The 20309-nt window shown below is 34.7% G+C and overlaps 1 protein-coding gene across 3 annotated transcripts in view; it reads left to right on the top strand.

Annotated features, from left to right (window-relative positions):
* Nucleotides 1-20309, top strand: part of NAA15 (N-alpha-acetyltransferase 15, NatA auxiliary subunit) — a 72513-nt gene that overhangs the window by 33757 nt on the left and 18447 nt on the right. For 2 of the 3 annotated variants that reach the window (XM_019977213.2, XM_019977212.2), the window contains exons 4-14: nt 532-689; nt 2084-2218; nt 3437-3590; nt 6930-7049; nt 8379-8474; nt 8634-8740; nt 10731-10803; nt 13373-13542; nt 14688-14840; nt 15553-15681; nt 16891-17104. In XM_019977213.2, the coding sequence (XP_019832772.1) occupies nt 532-689; nt 2084-2218; nt 3437-3590; nt 6930-7049; nt 8379-8474; nt 8634-8740; nt 10731-10803; nt 13373-13542; nt 14688-14840; nt 15553-15681; nt 16891-17104 (1509 nt within the window). The other variant, XM_070769090.1, reaches the window with a different exon arrangement.

The following is a 20309-nucleotide window of genomic DNA, read 5'->3' as shown; positions in this document are numbered from 1 at the left end:
TACATTTTATAATTAAGGAAACATAGTAAGATTAAGTTAACTTATTTAAAATAAGGCAGGCTAGACCTGTTTTCTTTGTCTTGAGAAGCTGTATTGTTTTCCATTGTTATCAAGCTACTACTATTTTATATTCTTTCTCTTTTTTGCTACTGCTAAGTCACTTCAGTTGTGTCCGACTCTGTGCGACCCCATAGACGGCAGCCTACCAGGCTCCCCCCTCCCTGGGATTCTCCAGGCAAGAACACTGGAGTGGGTTGGCATTTCCTTCTCCAATGCATGAAAGGGAAAAGTGAAAGGGAAGTCGCTCAGTCGTGTCCGACTCTTCGCGACCCCATGGACTGCAGCCTACCAGGCTCCTCCATCCATGGGATTTTCCAGGCAAGAGTACAGAAATGGGGTGCCATCGCCTTCTCCATCTCTTTTTTAAGCTTGTAATTTTATAAACAGCTGAAACTTTCTGAGTTTCCTGGAGAACATTATTGGAATATTATTTCTTGACTTGTAGGTTGTATCCTTAACTAAATCCTTTAGGTTGGCATGTTTATGGCCTTCTCCAGAGGTCAGACAAGAAATATGATGAAGCCATTAAGTGTTACAGAAATGCGCTAAAATGGGATAAAGACAATCTTCAAATCTTAAGGGACCTTTCTTTATTACAAATTCAAATGCGAGATCTTGAGGGTTACAGGGTAAGTAGAGAATTTTTTTTATTCTAATGAGGAAATATTGTTAACGTATTTAAAACTTTTTTGAGTACTTTTTGATAAAAAATTTTCCATTAAAAAAAATTAATTGAATTTGCCTCCTTCCTCCAGTAGTGGTTGTGTTTGTAACTGGAGTAAGCAGATTTAAAAGTTACTTTACTGTGAAGCACAGTTGGATTACTGTACAAGATTGAGTTAATTTAGTAAAAAATTAACACACACACACACATTTCTTCTTTTTACCTCCATAGAGACTAACATTCTGTTTTTGTAGCTACATTGGTGAGGGGAGATTTTTTTCCTTCCAGGTTTACTCAAATACAATTAATGTACAGTATTGCATACATTTTAGGTGTACATCATAATGATTTGATTTACATCATGAAATGTTACCACAAGTTTAGTGAACATGCATCATGTTATATAGATATAAAATAATACAAAAAGAAAAAAAATTATATTTTTTCCTGATGATGAGAACTCCTAAGGTTTACTTTCATAACAGTTTTTACATATAGCCTACAGAAATGTTAATTATACTAATCATTTTGTACATTGCATCCCTAGAACTTAATTTTGTCTTGGAATTGGATGTGTGTACCTTTTTATCACCTTCATGCAGTACACCATCCTGCCCCCTTCCCACCTCTGGTAACCACAAATCTGATTTCTTCTTCTGTGAGTTTCGTTAGTTGGTTATTTGGCCTTTTTTTTTGAAGTTTAGCTGCCCTTAACTGCCATATTAGTTCTTGGTGCACAACATAGTGTTTTGATATTTTTATACATTGCAAAATGATCACCACTATAGCTATATTGTAACCCTTAAAAATCAGTCTATTAAGGGACTTCCCTGGTGGTCCAGTGGTTATGAAACCACACTTCCACTGTAGAGGTCATGGGTTCAATCCTTGGCATGGGAACTAAGATCTCTGCCTGCCGCATGGCCCAGCCAAAAAAAAAAAAAAAAAATCAGTCTATTAAATCAGATTTATTTAGTTCCTCTTTTTTTTTCTTCCATGAAGTGCCTACTGAGTTGCTTTCTGAAGATCTTAACTCAGTAGTTGGGCACTGCATTTATAAAAAACTTTTTACCTTTGGACTATCTTTTCCATTCTTTCTTCTCAGAGTAAGTAGATGAGTAAGTAATAAAGGGTACCATGTCTTAACTTTTAGAAAAATTATTTCTAAGATTATCTTGGAAGCTTCACTGTGCTTATTAAATACTTTTATGCTTCCATAAAGCTACACAATATGGATGTTTAAAACTATTTTTTATTATCATTTCCATCATTGTGTTACTGTTGTGAGTTAATATGATCTTCAAGGAGCATTTACTTTTTTTGTAAACCTAAGAAAAAGTGTTCTTTTTTCCCTTAAAGGAAACGAGGTATCAGTTACTTCAACTTCGACCTGCACAGAGAGCATCATGGATTGGTTATGCTATTGCTTACCATTTATTAGAAGACTATGAAATGGCAGCAAAGATTTTAGAAGAATTTAGGAAAACACAGCAGGTAACAACCAGAAGTTAGACCTAGTAAACTAGGTCTGATTCTTAGTATAACTAAAACAGAGAAGTGTATACAGATTTACTGACTTTTTATTTGAAATAGTTTCAAACTTATAGAACAGTTGCAAGAATAGAACAAAGAACATAATAGAAGTTCACTCACATTAAGTAATTGTTAATATTTGATACATTTAGTTTATAGTCTCTGTATGTACTTAGCTATTTTTTCCTAAAACATTCAAGAGTAATTGTAGACACCATGCTCTTTTACTCCTAAAATGCTTTTGTGTGGTATTTCCTAAGAATCTCTATAGTTGTTAACTCTTATAGATAGTATTGTATAAATTATCAAAAAATTAGGAAATTTAACATTGATAGACTGTTACTATCTAATCCACAACCGATATTCAATATTTACTAACTGGCCTATTTATATCCTTTCTAGGATTTTTTCTTTTTTTTTTCATTTCCATGATTCAATTTAGAATCATACCTCACATTTAATTATCATTTTCCTATAGTCCCTTTTAATCTGGAAGTTTCGAAGGCTTTCTTTTATTTCATGACATTGGTGTTTTGAAGAGTCATGGAAGTGCTTTTGTAGGATATTCATCAGTTTGGACTTCTTTGATGTTTCCTCAGTATTGACACTGTTATGTATTTTTGGCAGAAGACTGCAGAAGTGATGTTGAGCCCTTCTCCGCTCACCACATTAAAAGCCATGTGGTGTCTGATCCGTTTGGTTTCTTGGTTAAGGTGGTGACTGTCAGGTTTCTTCACTATAAACCAGTTATTTTTTGTATTTAATAAATAATGTGAGGCTTTATGAGTAGTCTCTTCCTCATCAGACTTTCACCACTAGTTTTAGCGAAATTCCTTGATTATGATTCGTCCTTGGATAAGCCATTCCTATGATAGTGGCAAAATGGTGATTTTTCTTATTCCTTCTAGATTTATTTGACATTCTACTTTTAGTAAGCTTTCCTTTCTCCCCTATTTATTTATTATATGTAAGGACTTATGGATTCTTATTTTATTCAGTGGGTTTTAAGTTAATATTGTCAGTTTTAGTTGCTTCCTAGAGAGATATTTAGGAATTTTTAAAAATGAGTTTTATCAACCGTATATTATCCTTTGACTGCTTGTATGTATTTAAGTGTGAAAAGTTTTGTAATATGAAAATAAAATTCTCACTGTTAGTATTCCTTGTATCCATATGTAGACATCCCCTGATAAAGTGGATTATGAATATAGTGAACTCCTTTTATATCAGAATCAAGTTCTTCGTGAAGCAGGTCTCTATAGAGAAGCTCTGGAACATCTTTGTACCTATGAAAAGCAGATTTGTGATAAACTTGCTGTAGAAGAAACCAAAGGTATTTTTTTTTTAAGAGTGCAATTTATTCTGATATTTAACTATGACAGAAAACAAGCCTGAAAAATCATTGCATATAATATAGCTCTTTGATGACAAAATCTATTTCTTATTCATGCACTTCAGATAATTTGTAATGTAGGAAAAACATTTAAACAGTAGATGTTGTTATAGGAAAAAATAATGGTGAACAATAAATTGTTGAATGAAGTAACTCAGTGCAGTATTGTTTATTTAAGTGTCTGATCTGAAAATATTACAGTTTGATTAAAATATAGGAGGCAGTTTGCTCAATTTTGAAAGATAAGATTAAGTTTCTAAGAAACTGCTTATTAGCAAAACTGAATGTGTACAACAGACTTCTTTATTGTCAGTAATATATGTTGATAAATCAGACTTCACTGAAGTGCTTATGGGTATGCAGTATACTTATGGCTTCTGTATGGTTTACCTGAATATCTTTCTGAATACAGAAAACATGAACTAGAAACTCAGGTTTGTATGTGTGGATTATGATAGGAGGATGGGTAGATCCTTAAATAAAGATCTCCAGTGTTACCATTTATTAGAGGGCTGTGAAAAAGGAGTCTTTGTAGTTGTAAAAGTTCAGGAACTGATAATGGAAAACAAAAGAAGAAGAACAAGTAATTGAGTACTTTCTAAGACTTGCCTTCTGAAATGCTGCTTTGCCTTTGTTAGACCAGGCAGCTGAAGTTTGTTGGTTTCAAATTTCTCACTGCCTTTGAAGTTGAACACTGGAGAAGTGCGGTGTCTGTGTGCAGAGTGGACTTAGCCATTATTCTTCTGTGATGAACTTTTCAGCAGAGAATAATGCTACTGGCAAGAAAAAAAATGGAAGTCCAAGGCGCCTGGAACTCATTTGTGAACTCTAGATCCAAGACAGCCACTTTCACATGATTTGATCATTCCTGAGCAGTCTATTAGTTATAAAGGAGTAGATTTCTGACTAATTGGAAAGATGATGAGATTAAAAAACCAGTTTCAGTTCCTTCATTGTCTACCAGCCAGCTATATGATGAGGGGCAAGGTTGGGCTTCAGTTTCTTTGTGGAAATACATGACATTGTTCCAAATACTCTTAAGTACATTGTTTTATTTTACTCTTTTGATAACTTTTATTAGTGAGGAAGAATGACAGATCAAGCTGAGGACTCAGAATTGACCTATGGATTTTAGCAATTTGGAAGTTACTGATGACCTTACCAAAAGGACTTTCTGAACATTTGGAAGGAGGGTAGTAAAACCCCAAACAGGTCAAGTAGATTTCAATGAGATTTTAGTAGAGGAGTTGAGGGATAGCTTGCATAAATGACTCAACCAAGTAGTTTTGCTGTATAGGAAGCACATCCAGGGTAGTGATGGGTGGAAGGGTTGCAGAATCAAAAGATTTTTGCAGATTGTATTTATTGTGCTCACCGGATAATGAGATGGAATATTTGATACAGTAGAGGGGATGTGATCTAGTGGATAAATTGAAGGATTAGCCTTAGAGAACAACATGAATAGTTCATCCACAGTAATTAGAGATGATGGAGTGTATGGGCAAGTAGGTGTGTCAGTGTGGTGGATAATTTGGAAGTTTATCTTGCTTTCATTTTCCCAGTGAAATAGGAAACAGCTATCAGTTCATTCCACAAAATATGTTTTGAATATCTATGGTGAATCAGGTGGTGGGGACAGGGAATATAAAGAGAATAGAAGGGAACAACTAAAAGTAGAATCATCAATCATTGGGCATTCCAGTAACAAAGGCATTGATGTTAGTGATAGGTGGTCAGGATAATTTAGGAATTTCCTGGAGTGAGTGGTTGGCATAGTTAGGCAGAAAATTTCATTGTTAATTGTTATGCAATCAGTTCCTTCTACAAGGAGAAGGTGGGTAAAGATTATGAGAAGGAAATATGGATGGGTGTGGCATATGGGAGAAAGGTTACAGGATATTATTTATGTTTTTAGTAAAGCAGTCTTTTCGTCAGTGTAGAGCAGACTGTTAACTTTGGTGTTGTTGACATTTTGGGACTGAGATGTTGGAGATTGAAGTCTCCTGTATGTTGCATAATATTTAGCAGTATCGGTAGCTTATATCAGATACCGTAGCACCCGCTTCCCTGTTGTGACACTGAAAATGCCTCTGGTATTGCTAAATGTCTCCTGGATGACAAAAATGCACCTGGTAAGAACCACTCAGGATAGAGACATTAAGAATATGGGTTACTTTAGCCAAATTGCTTGGGTTCACATCCTGACTCGTTAACAATTGACTTTGTCTGAGAGACCCTTGGAGCATTTACTGATTTTCTTTGTTTTAAAATGACACAGATAATAGTAGCCTATCTCATGGAGCTTTGAGAATTGAATTAGTTAATGCATGTGAAACATTTGAAAAGTCATTTTCACACTCAATAAGTGTTCATTTTTATTACCTGATAATAAAAAGGGGTGCAAGAATGCATTCTTGGCTTGAAAATAATACCTTTGGTGAATGGGAGCTCATTAAAGTAGGGAAAAGGATTCTTGAGCAGTGTTTGAGGCTTAGGTGAGTTTGGAGCTAATATGCTTCTAGTGAAACCAGTGCCCCAGTGCCTTCATCTGGCAGCTTCTTTTATGAGAAGGTGTGCAGCAAGCGAATAGTTGGGATCATACAGACCTTAAAACTGGTAAACCAGGGAGCCTAGGTTTTGAGATTAGTTACCATATTTGCGGCTGCTAATGTCATTCACGGATGAGATTGGTCATACAGCCCAGGGAAGACAAGCAGTGTCTTTTTAAAGGTTGCTGAAAGGCCTGAAGAAACAGGAACAGTTTTTCTCTAAGATTGAAGGGTAGGATTGGTGAGACAGGAAGAAAGTCAAGATGGTTAAGCTTAAAGCAGGATACGTAGTTGGTAGATGAAAAAGAGAGTATACTCATTAGTTGGAAGAGAGACAATGTGGCCATGATTTGGGCTGCTAGAGCAGAATCTTTTCGTAGCTGGTTAAAACATCACAAGGTTAGGGTAATGGACTGGCCATTAGTTTAGATTTTCAAATTGTCTGTATGTTGTCAGGAGTAACTGAGTAGATGATGGCTTAGTGACTGTGTTCAGTCAATTTGAGAAAGTAGCCTGGAATTAGACATATACCTGAATAAATTGAGGATGTGAAGAGGATAACATTTCTACTTATGAACTTTTTAAAAAAGGAGAGACAATACTGTAACATTGTAAATAGTCTTATTGAAGGGAGTTGAGAACCCACTTCCCAATATTGAAGAGGTTTTAAGAGAAAGTCTAAGGAAAAGTTAAACATACTTAGTTAACTCAATTTTTTTTTTTAAATCAGGGGAACTTCTGTTGCAATTATGTCGTTTGGAAGATGCAGCTGATGTTTACAGAGGATTGCAAGAGAGAAATCCTGAAAACTGGGCCTATTACAAAGGCTTGGAAAAGGCACTTAAGCCAGGTAACACTGATTAAAATTTACTTTATAAGCTTTAATTGCTTCTTTTGTTAACTTACATTGTGTTAATTCATTGAAAATGCTGACTAGAAAAACTGGTTAAGAATTGGTTCAAAATCTGAATACAAAAGTACATTTGTGAACTTCCATTTAATATGGCAGGCGAGGTGTTTTTCTGAAACCTCTCTTCTACTACAAATTCATAGAAATAGTTGTAAAAAGAGTTTTGGAAACAAGTTTTAAAAATTCACAAATGAATAGCAGTGTCAGAAATATGAAAGGAAAATGCTAACTTATAGAAATGGAACTGTTTCCCTAAAGGAAAGAAGGAAGCGTAACTCTGTGGTAACCTGTGGCTATAGCAGAGTGTGGCCTGCTAGGGCAAGTGAATGTCGCCAAGCTGAAAGGGAAGCACTGTTTCCTATGTGAGAAGAAGAACGCAAATAAACTTGGTCCAGAGACTCTTCCCCCCAACCATTCTCTCGCATGAATGGGACCCACTTGTGAGGACAAGTCCCAGAAACATGCTGTCTACAAAAAGGCAAGAGTCTTATCCAGGATGATACAATTTGAAGCAAAATTTCCTACACAACTGATAGTGAACTATTCCTGGTACATTGATAAATGTGAGAGAAACCTTGTAACAGTGGCCATTCTCTGTAGTAACACTAGCATGGAAATAAGAGTGCGGGTGAAAGGCAGAGTAGAGAGCACAGAAGAGTGCATGATGAAGAGAGGTGGGGAAATACGGACAGTTATGAGAAAGGACCTAATGGAATCTGGGAGATGACAAAACCTACTTACTGATGGGACTTAAAGTTTTTATAGATTAAATATGAGAGGCCATACCTGAGGAAAATTAGTGAAGTGGAAGACTGATTGAACAAGGAAAGTTCTCACCTGAAAGTAAAAGAAAATATAAAAGAAATATGAAAAAATCAAGATAGAGGATAGGTAATAAATCAAAGTTCCAAAATAAAGGAAAGATGTTAGAGAAGAGGCTGAAGAGAACATTAGAAAAGCCATTATGGAAACATAATAACCGAGCCTTTCTTAGAACTAAGTAAAGGAATCAGAATTTGAAAGGCCACCTAAAGCAGAACAGGATAAGGAAAATCATGTATTTTATGTAACTGTGGGTTAAAATGTGGAAATTTTAGAAGGAATTATTCTAAAATGATGGTTGGTATATTTAGGTGGTTACATTATGATAATTTTTCCCCATGTTCAAATTTTCTGTTTAATATGGTAATTTTTATATATTTTCAGAAATTTGTAATTTTCTAGCAAAATGTATAATTACATAAGGAAAAAATTTTTTTTGGTCTGCAGCTAATATGTTAGAACGACTAAAAATTTATGAGGAGGCCTGGACTAAATATCCCAGGGGATTAGTGCCAAGAAGGCTGCCATTAAACTTTTTATCTGGTAAGTGAGAATAATTGCAAAGGAATGGAAATTATATTATGGTATACAATATCTGCCCTCGGTTTTAAATATATGAGTATGCATATTAAGATTTTAAGGTATGCCGTGTTAGAGTTGTTTGGGTAAATGTTTAAGTCAACAAGATTTTTTTCTTCCAAGGTGAGAAGTTTAAAGAATGTTTGGATAAGTTCCTAAGGATGAACTTCAGCAAGGGTTGTCCACCAGTCTTCAATACTTTGAGGTCGTTATACAAAGATAAAGAAAAGGTAAAGCAAAATACATTGGTTGTTTTATTTTTTGACTATGATTTCTTTGCTTGGTGTTTGGATAATTGGTTTTTGATTACCCATGCAGGTAGTACACACTTTGTGAATCTGCTAACAGTCTTCCTAGCCCTTAGACTTTAAATGCTTTCTGTTTATTTCCTTTTCATTGTCTTCTCTCTTTAGCTGAATAATTTACCACCTGTTTGTTTTCTATCTTTTGTTTCTGGTCTGTACTTTTTAATAAATCAGTGCAGGTATGAAAAGTTGGTACAGTAGTGATTTCTTCAATATTGTCTCTATTCCCTCCTCAGGGTGAAAGCCAGAAGTAATTTTTTGTTTTTAAACTAAACTAAGTTTTAGCTTAGTAATCTTTATCCTTTTTAGTTAGTAGAAAAAAAATTCTGTCAGAAGAATTTGTTTAATGTCCCAGTAAGTCAGTTTGTTCTTTCAGCTATGAATACAGTATTCAAATGCTTGTTTAAGTGTGTTTTAATCTTAATTTAGATTATTTTAAGTGCAGTGACAACAAGACATGTTGGCTGGATTAAAAAAACAAAAACAAAAACACTTCAAAGATGGAACAGATTAAACATACTAAACACTTAAAGCACAGTCTAAGTCATAAGTGAAAGTCAGCCGGTCAGTGGTGTCCGACTGCCACCCCATGGGCTATACAGTCCATGGAATTCTCCGGGCCAGAATACTGGAGTGGGCAGCCTTCCCTTCTCCAGGGGATCTTCTCAACCCAGGGATCAAACCCAGGTCTCCTGCATTGCAGATGGATTCTTTACCAACTGAGCTACCGGGGAAGCCAGTGCACAGAAAGGGTGCTTATTTGCCAGTCTTTTCTTGAGAGGTCTAGGATATGGGCTTTATTGACAACTGTTTCACTTTTCTTTTTTTTTCCTTGCTTAAATCACATTAATAAAATGTTTTTCTTCTGGTTTGGGCAGAGTGAGAACGTGATGCTTGTGAAGCAGTCTTGATTGTAGAATCATATATATTATTATGACTTCTCCCTTTATGGTTGTCTTATTTAAACCTAGATTGGTGAAAAGAAAACAACCTAATTTATCTTTTGAGTCTTTCCACACACAGTATTCATTCAACTTACAGAAACAGTTCTTTCTTTTGTTCTCATTTCTTAAGTTTATGTAATATTGGATTAAACTCTGCAGTGATGATAATGAATGCAACTAATTCAAACAGGCTTGGGAAAACAAAACTCTTCGTAAACATGTAGCTCACTTTATGGGAGCAGAAGAACATGAATGTTTCAGAATAGCCTAGCTGTGACCACAGTTTTTTGAGATAATGGAGAGAGCTGGTATTAATATGTTGAGTCAGTTAAGTTGAGGTCATTTAAGAGAGCTTCTATAGTAATAAATTCATTATAGATGGATTAAGCAAAGAAGGGGATTATAAATTAAAAGTATTCACAGATCTCTTACAAAGCCAGGAGTCAGTAGTATAGTCATGACTCACGAGAAACCAGAACTGGGACAGCCACTCACTCTCCTAGATCTCAGAAACCCACCTACTATTCCATGCTTCTGTTTTATTGATGGTTTCCCCTGGATGATGAAATTGAGACTTGATGCTGTCATCTATTGGTGGAATTTCTCTTTTCACATAGTATTTAATTCTTGATTTCTGAAGTGCAGATATTAACTGTGGGTATTATTTATGTAAATTAAGATAAAAATGAACCAAGATTAAAAAAATAATCCATAACATTACCTCTTTTTGTCCATCCTGTAAGTTTTGCCTTAAAACACACCTTCAAAAGTGTATAGTCTTAAATTTTTATCCATAGGTTAAAAGGTATGTATGTGAGAGACCGGGGGTGGAATCAGAAGAGAGAGGGAATTGGAATATTTATTTAGCCCTCTAATAGTAAATAACATGCTTTGCACAAGCATAGTAACTATATAATAATTTTTCTTTTTTCTTTTTTTTACTAAAGTGTGCTTGTGTGTTTGTACTGTAGGTGGCAATCATAGAAGAATTAGTAGTAGGTTATGAAACCTCTCTAAAAAGCTGCCGGTTATTTAACCCCAATGGTAAGTGCTCAAGTTTTATGTTTTAAAAAAGTCTTAAAAATCTTACTATATTATGAAATTCTTGATCAGAAGGTTAGTATTGTTCATTATTTGGTCAATAAGCTTAGTATATTTAAACATTTTTCCCTTTAAGATGCATTAATATGTATATTATGTGAAAATATTTGATAAGAAGATGATAACAGTAGCTTATTGAAAATTTTATGTTGAACTTAAAACATCTCCAAAACTACATGTAATAATATAATGACCCTCCATTTACCCACCACTCAACTTCAGTAATTTTTACCTCATGGGCAACCTTATTTCATCTATATTTCTTACTGGTATTCCTCTACTCCCTTGTTATTAGAAAACAAATCCCCCAAATCACATCATTTCATCCATGTATATTTCAGTATTCTAAAGATCACAACCATAATAGCATCACCATACTTGAACATTAATGCTTCCTTAATATCAAAGGGAAATGTCCATGCTTACATTTCCAGGTACCTTAAAAATATTTTTTCTCTTTGTTTATGAAGTTTATTTGAATGAAGAGCCAGATGAAATCTTTACTTTGAGTTTTGTTGATATGTCTCTTTAACTTTATTTTATAAATCTGTAAGTTTCCCCTCTGTTTTTTCTTTTTTCCTGCAATTTATTTATTAGTTGTGTGTGTGTGTGTGTGTGTGTGTGTGTATGTGTTTAGTTTTTCTGTAGTCTGATTTTTGCTGAATATACCCATATGGTGTTGCTTAACAAGTTGTTTCTCTGTCCTCTGGATTTATTATACATTGTAAGTTAAATATAGAGCTATGTAGTCTAGTATGGTAGCCATTAGTCACATGGGGCTATTAAATTTTTTTTAATTAAGTAAATTTAATTAGTCACAGTAGTCACATTCACGTGCTGCTCAATAGCTTTGTAAATCTAATGCCTACCATATTGGACAGGGCAAATCTACAACATTTCCATCATTGCAGAAACTTCACATGGACAGATCTGACTGTCTACAGGTTTGATGAAATTTTTTTTTTTTCCCTCATTTTGTTTTAAAGACAAAGAGATGAGCAAGATTATTCCACAAGTGGTGGTGTGTCCTTTGATCAGAAGGCATGAAGTGTTTATTTCATGTGTTACATGAACTGTTACAAATTACAAACTAGTAATATTAATATCTGCTAATGTAGCATTTCAGGTTATACAGAAAAAGCAAGATAAATGCTTTTTCACCTTTGCCTGTCCTACTTTTTTGTTCTTTACCAGTTTGAACTAATGAATTTCAAAATAGTGAATTGACTATTAGTAGCATCCTTCAAAGGTGTTATAAAGGTATTATTTTGAATTCATGGCTTTAAACATATTTGATGTTTTAAATCATTGCAGTTTCAAATGGTTCCAACCTTCACATACTAGGGTAGTAGTTGATAGCTTCCTTGCAGTTTTGTATAAAGAAATATTCTAGTTCATCTTGTATACTTGCCCATAGCAGACCTGTAATCGGTTGTTTTTCCCAAGGAGCCCTGTTTCCTACAGTGGGAAAACCCAATATGGGACCTGGGGTGCTTATTGCTATTGAGTTGATCACTGTTTCTAGGTCTCAGGTGAATTTTAATAGTACTTTTTAGAAGGCGTTACCATGGTTTCATTGGTTAATCATCATGATGTTCCTTTGATTATCAGCATTTTCCTACATATTTTACAAATGTGGAAGAGGTTCAATGACATGCCCAAGAATATGCAGCACTTTAGTTGCAGATCTATCAGATCGGGAGTTGGTGAGTTCCACTCCTATTGTTTGTCCACTGAGCCATCCTACTTCTACTAGGATAAAAATAAGCAATCTGTTGCTTTCTTTGAAAGCAAATAACAGTTCTTTAGATTTTAGAAATTTGTATTAAAAAGCATTTTTTAATGTGTGGGTTGTATATTTAACTTACACATTTTCTTGTGAGTATATAAAAATAAAACTGAACTAAAATACAGAATAAGTATTTTTACTTATCTCATTTTTTGGTATAATTTTTAGTTTAACCCAAAGTATGCATTTTTGCATATTCAAAATAAAGATATATTAAGAATCTTATCAGCAGAATTCAAAATAACCACATCACAATTATATTTCTGTATAGTTTGGTACATTAGCTAGAGACCCAGTTAAGCAGTCATGCCTTTCTTTTTTTCTTTTTTTTTTTTTAACCCTACATTAATGGAAATTTTCTCTTTATTCTTATTTTCCCCCCTCATACATAACATCCTGACCATAGTTCTAGTACAATTTGTTGTCTCTATCCCCCACCCCCCAGTTTTCTTTTTGGGTAATTTGTTACAGCTTTGATCTCATTTATCTGCCATGTTTATGATAAGCATGGCATTGTGCTAGGAGCTGTAATGATACAGAGCAGAAAGTGTGGTGCTGTCCAAAGATCTTATACATTTAGAGCTAGTTTCATAACTAGATGCATAAATAACACGATTTGACCTACTTTCCTTATTAATAAAGATAGAGCCACTTTGAGGTGGCTAGTCTCTTTAATATAGATAATGACTAATTTTTCTCTACCTCCTCCCCCACTCTTTAAAGATGATGGAAAAGAGGAACCACCAACCACGTTACTTTGGGTCCAGTACTACTTGGCACAACATTATGATAAAATTGGTCAGCCATCTATTGCTCTGGAATACATAAATACCGCTATTGAAAGTACACCCACGTTGATAGAACTCTTTCTTGTGAAAGCTAAAATCTATAAGGTAAAAATCTTTTCTGCTTTTTTTCTTATGAGGTAATGAGACATAAATTTTTAAGAACATATGTTACATTCTAAATGCTCTAAGAAAAATGATGTATTGGATAGCTCAGCACACATGGAATAACAAATGTTTTTCTCAGTCTGATTGCTTTTTAGACTTTTCATGGTCATGCTGATTTGCTCAATTATTTGCATCTATATATACATCAACACGTGTATACAAATATACACAATGGTTATTCATATATATGATTGTTCATAATATATGTTCTCATGCATTCACACATATCTGGTTATTTTCTTGATTTTAACTAGCAAAGATAATCAAAAGTAATTAAATTTGCTGTGAAATGTTTGTTTCTCTTAACATCTGAATATGATCATGTATCAGTATCTGGTAATCTTAATAAAATGAAACTGGAGATTTCTACTCTGAATTCTACATGTTATCTCTTCTTCTTCAATTCCTGTGTCTTGCTTGAGAATCTCTAGTCATATGTTCTAGTATCATTTTAAAAGTTTTAATATAAATTAAATAATAGAAGCTCTTGGCGAAGAAGTTCTAAACCAATAATTTATGTACCAAAAAATAATGAAATTAAGTAACATTTTAAAGCAGTTTTTAAATGCCAGGGTAATGCTCATTAGTTTTGTGGCTTTGCCAGATGGACTAGTTAGATGAATTAAGAATGAGGATCGTCATGGAATGCCCACTAGTGGTCCGAATTGTAATGTTTCCACGATAGCTTAGAGTAGAAATTTGGCCATCCTTTTGCCTGTTATGACCTTTACATTGAATTATGTTGTTCCCACTTAAAAGGTTTTGATTCTTTGATTCAGCCATTATTTTTCAGTATTCACTGTATGCCAGGCACTGTTGTAGTGTGTAGCCAATGAGGTTATAACAGTAGACAAAATTTTTAAAACAAATCTTTACTGTCAGAGAGCTCATAGTCTACATTGCCAGAAAGGTATCAGAACTTATAGTAGATGGTATGCATCTGTGTTGATTAGGGTTGTAAGAGATAGAAGGTTACCTTTGGAAGCATTTGTGTCTTAGTTATTTATGAACAGGAAAGAAATTACCTGCGTAGTAAAATTAGCATACTGACAGGTTTATTTTGTTTTTGTGTCCTCTTACTTTAGCATGCTGGGAATATTAAAGAAGCTGCAAGGTGGATGGATGAGGCCCAGGCCTTGGACACAGCAGACAGGTTTATCAACTCCAAGTGTGCAAAGTACATGCTAAAAGCCAATTTGATAAAAGAGGCTGAAGAAATGTGCTCCAAGTTTACAAGGGTTTGTACAGCTAGTTTGTTTGTTTATGAATAAAAAGTTCATACTTGTATAACTTGTTTATTTTTCAAAGTTTACTTCTGATATTTTTCATATCAAGATAAGATTTTAATTAAATTGCCTTGACAAAAAAAATTGAAATCAGTATTACTATAAAACATTTCTCAGGTGGCACTAGTGGTAAAGAATGTGCCTGCCAGTGCAGGAGATGGAAGAGACCAGGCTTCGATCTCTGGGTTGGGAAGATCCCCTGGAGTAGGAAATAGCAACCCACTCTAGTATCCTTGCCTGGAAAATGCTGTGGACAGAGGAGCTGGTGGGCTACAGTCCATGGTGTTACAAAAGAGGTGGAGATGACTGAGCACACACACACGCATCATTTTTCAAATAAGGTTTATAGTGGGTTTTTAAACTCTGATTTATATTGAGATATGTTCAGTTGAAATTTTTAGGGGTGAATATACTCATATTAATTGAGTATGTGCTACTGTCCCATCCCAAATTATGTAGATCTTTTTGATTAATCATTTATGAGGGTTTTTTAGTGGTTAGAAATATAATTCTAATTTCTTTCACATATTAACTGTTCCCTCTTACTCTGAGAATGGTTTTAAAAAAATAGAAAATTGTTCTGAAAATTCAGTCAATTAAATCCCATGGTGTAATACTGTATTTGGTAAGAAATCGTCTTTGATTATGTCTGCTTTTCATATAGGAAGGAACATCAGCAGTCGAGAACTTAAATGAAATGCAGTGCATGTGGTTCCAGACAGAATGTGCCCAAGCTTATAAGGCAATGAATAAATTTGGTGAAGCACTTAAGAAATGTCATGAGATTGAGAGAGTAAGTAATATATACATAAACGTTTCTCATTTTATTCTGTTACCCATTGACAGTTTTGGGGAAATCCTCTTAATTTTTCTTTTCTCTCACTTTCTAATGCATAACAAGTAATTGCTAAAAATCACTATTCACATTTTTCAAAGTTTATAATAAAAATAATATAGATTACATATTCAGCAGACTTCTCCATTGTCTACTCTTCCCATCAGAATTCATGTGAAAAACTTAATGGAAAGTTTGTATCTTGACTATGTTTTCATTGATTTTTGGATGTTTCTTTCAAATTGATGCTGCTTCTTCATTAATACATACAAAGCTCATTAAGCTATGCTAGAAATCTCATGGTTGTGAGTTTGATTGGTGGTGCCATATGCCCTTGATAAATATTAGATACAAGCTTTGAAGCCTTTTCACAGTACTTCTGTAACCTATATAATTTCTCATTTTCTGATGTTTATTCTTTTCTTAGTCCTTTCACTTTTTAGTCATTTCTATCACCAGTAGTTGGCTTTCACTTTTTTGAATGTTTTTAATATATATATAAATAATTTATATAAACTCATGCTTCTTTTGTTACTACAAGTTGAGAATCCCAGAGGTTAGTTGAAATGTGTTAATTTCTGGTTACTTGACTTACTTCCTAACTAATTTCTCTCCCACGTACCAACATTTCATTGCATAGGATTCAGATTTGTATTCTCAGAAAAATTGCCAAATACTACATATTAAAATCCTTTGCAGATTGTTCTAAATATAAAAGCTGAATGTTTAACATGTAAATCTACTGTACTGCACCATTATGTATGCTAATAAATTCTGTTGGATTTATGATGGTAGCTTTATTTAAATATGATTAAGGAAGGAATAATATATTTTAAAGCATCATTGTGAAAAAAAGATATTTATTGATATTCTAAAATGTGAATTCGTCAAATAAACATAAAATAACTAGAAAAATAAAGCATTGTGTTTCCTTTCATTCAGCAAATAATTCAGTCACTAATGTATGCCACAAACTATGCTAGGTAATGGCCTATTGTATTTGCTTAATTGATATGTAAAGCATTCAAATCCAATTATTGTAATTTTTAATATTTTAAAATTTTACTGATTTTTATTTTCATGCCCTGGAAACAAGTAATTCCAAGGCTTTCATTTTTGTAGCTTCTTTGCTGTACTTCACTATAATAAAAAAGATAATTTTGTTAGCATTTTATAGAAATCACTGATGACCAGTTTGACTTTCATACATACTGTATGAGGAAGATTACCCTTAGATCATATGTGGACTTACTAAAGCTAGAAGATGTACTTCGACAGCATCCATTTTACTTCAAGGCCGCAAGAATTGCTATAGAGATCTATTTGAAGCTTCATGACAGCCCTCTTACAGATGAGAATAAAGAACATGAAGCTGATACAGGTATAGTATTCAAAGAGTTATTCTTTTCTGTGGTGTTTATATGTATATTTATGTTTTTGTGTAACATAGATTTTTCCTGAGCTTTTTTTTTTTTTGAAAGATGGTTTTTTTAAAAAATAAATTTATTTTCGGCTGTGCTGGGTCTTCAGTGCTGCAGGGGCTTTTCTCTAGTTACGCAGAGGAGGGGCCACTCTCTCTAGTTGCTTTGCATGGACTTCTTGTTGGGGCTTCTCTTGTGGAGCAGGGCTCTGGGGCTCGTAGGCTTCAGTAGTTACAGCATGTAGGCTGTAGAGCACAAGCCCAGTAATTGTGCTGCACAGGCCTGGCCTCCTCACGGCATGTGGAATCATCCCAGAGCAGGGATCGAACCTGTGTCTCCTGCATTGGCAGGCAGATTCTTTACCACTGAGCCACCAGGGAAGCCTTTTTCCTGAGCTTTCTGTTTGCACATTGTGGGACAATGTTATCCATGCTTTAGAAAACGGCGATGGCTGTTTTGTGAATTTCTCTGAGCAACAAAAGAAAAATACTATTGACTATAGTCTTTAAAAGTTAAGCAAGAATTTGTAACTGATCATTAGCTTTTTAAAATATTAATTTATTTTTTAATGGAAGGATAATTGCTTTACAGAATTTTGTTGTTATCAGCCAAATATCAACATGAATCAGCCATAGATCATTAGCTTTTAAGGAGTTGAATTTCATCAACTTTAACTTAATATGGTGGCTCCGTGGTAAAGAATCTGCCTGCCAATGCAGGAGACAGGGGTTTGATCCCTGGGTTGAGAAGATCCCCTGGAAGAGGAAATGGCAACCCAGATTAAAACAATTAAAACAATCCAGTATTCTTGGTGGGAAAATCCCATAGACAGAGGAGCTTGGTGGGCTACAGTTCGAGGGATCGCAAATACAGTGAGGCACGACTGAGCACAAACCATGACATACTAAAAGATGGATATTGCTTGAACGTTAATACCCAGGTTAGAATTAAAATTAAGCCAGTAACATTGCTGAGTGATTTATCACTTGACCATTTTTAACATGCCATTTTAATAGCAAGATGTCAGGATGTGTAGGAAGAAGTCTTCCTTAAAATAATTATTTGGGAAAGGATCTCAGAATAAAAGTGACCTATGCATGTAAAAAGATAAAAAATTAATTGTCCAAAAATTTTGTGACTTTATTCAGGGCAAAAATGTTAGGGGAGTTGGGGTATAAAAACTGTGTCAGAATTTTTTTCCTCAGTCCTGAGTTTCTCCTCTTCTGAGGTTATGGTTGGTTACTTTTTATATTCTTCCTCCTGCTAAAGACCTTTGGATCCTTTTGTTAATTTGTTATTATACAATATTTAAGAGGCAGTGGCAACCCATTCTAGTACTCTTGCCTGGAAAATCCCATGGACGGAGGAGCCTGGTAGGCTGCAGTCCGTGGGGTCGCTAGGAGTCAGACATGACTGAGCGACTTCACTTTCACTTTTCACTTTCATGCATTGGAGAAGGAAATGGCAACCCACTCCAGAGTTCTTGCCTGGAGAATCCCAGGGACGGGCGAGCCTGGTGGGCTGCCATCTATGGGGTCGCATAGAGTCGGACACGACTGAAGTAACTTAGCAGCAGCAGCAAGAACAATTTAGATTCTAAGGTCACATATTGAAACCCTTGTACAGATTTCACTTAAATCTCTGTTGTTATTGCTTCAGCTGGAAAGAAAATGCTAGTGAGAATCTGTAGGACAATTTATAATTGAAGATGATAGCAGTGATCCTCTGGCTTTGCTTATTTACTTTCCTATTTACTCTTCCTGCCTTCCACATCTTCTTCAAATTCTGCAAATAATATACAATTAACTTTTTTTTTTTTCCACGCATGTGGCATGCAAGAACTTAGTTCCCAAACCAGGAATTGAACCCTTCCCCCTGCAGTGGTAGTGTGTAGTACTAACCACTGGACCACCTGGGAAGTCCCCATACACAATTAACTCTGGAATATACAAAGTTAAAGCAACTCAGAAAAACACCTAGCATATGTGAAAATCCGTCTTCACTTTTCTCCCTCCTGAAGGTTTTCTCCTTTCAAAGGGCTATCCCTATTAAATGTTCAGTTTCTTTTGTGCACAATTACCATTTTCAGTTTCATATGCACATATGTTTCAGGGTGGTTCTTTTGTTCGTTTTATTTTTTAACCCATAAATGGGATGATATCATTCACAATGTTGTAAAGTTTACAACATTTTAAATTTTGTTAATGGGAACGAGGGTTCCCTCTTCCCCATCACAGTGCTGAAGTAAATGTCCTGTAAGTCATCATTGTGCACATATTTGTTTAGCAGGGATTGTTAGAAGAGGAAATTACTAGGTCAAAGATGATGAGAATTGCATAGCCTTCCATAAAAGTTTTTGTTGCCACCAACAGTGTATTGAGATTGTCTTTTATTTTATTGCTAACACTGAAAATTGTTCATCCTTTACATTTTTGTTACTTAGGGGAAAACATCTAATTTATAATCATTTATTTATTTGGTTGCTTTGGGTCTTAGTTGTAACACACAGGATCTTCATTGCATAGTGTGGGTCTTTTGTTGCAGCGCACGGATTGAGTAGTTGTGGCACAGAGCTCAGTAGTTGTGGCTTGCAGGCTTAGTTGCTCTGAGGCATGTGGGATCTTAGTTCCCTGTATCCTGAGTCCCTTGCAATGGGGAAGAATTGCAAGGCAGATTCTTAATCACTGGACCACCAGGGAAGTCCTGCTTTTGGGTTTCTTACATGAATTGCCTGTTCATATCTTTTACCTATTTTATTTTGAAACTTCTTGGTTTGTAGGAGATCTCTCTGTATGTGTTCAGGACCTTAATCCTTATTTATGTGTTGCAAATGTTTTCTTCCTGTTGCTTGGGTCTTAGGTTTCTTTATGATGGGTATCTTTCATTATGTAAAAGTTTTAATTTTTCTAAGACAAAACTATTTTAGTCCTTTATGGCCTCTGGGTCTTGGCTTAGAAAGGCTTTTCTCCTTCAAAATGTATAACACATTTATAAATATCTTCTTTGTTTTCTCGTAATGTATGCTTTGTTATTTTTACATTTGGCTGTGTGATCATCTGGAGATAACTTTTATATATGATGGGAGGTGAAGGGTGGCTTTTTTATCTCCAAATAAAACACTGCTGACTTCGAAATAGTTCTTATTTGAATAGGTTATCCATAAGT

Source organism: Bos indicus, chromosome 17 (genome assembly GCF_029378745.1).
Source record: "Bos indicus isolate NIAB-ARS_2022 breed Sahiwal x Tharparkar chromosome 17, NIAB-ARS_B.indTharparkar_mat_pri_1.0, whole genome shotgun sequence".
NCBI classification, from domain to species: Eukaryota; Metazoa; Chordata; class Mammalia; order Artiodactyla; family Bovidae; genus Bos; species Bos indicus.
Note: the sequence above shows the minus strand (reverse complement) of the source record. Positions and strands in the feature narration are given on the sequence as shown.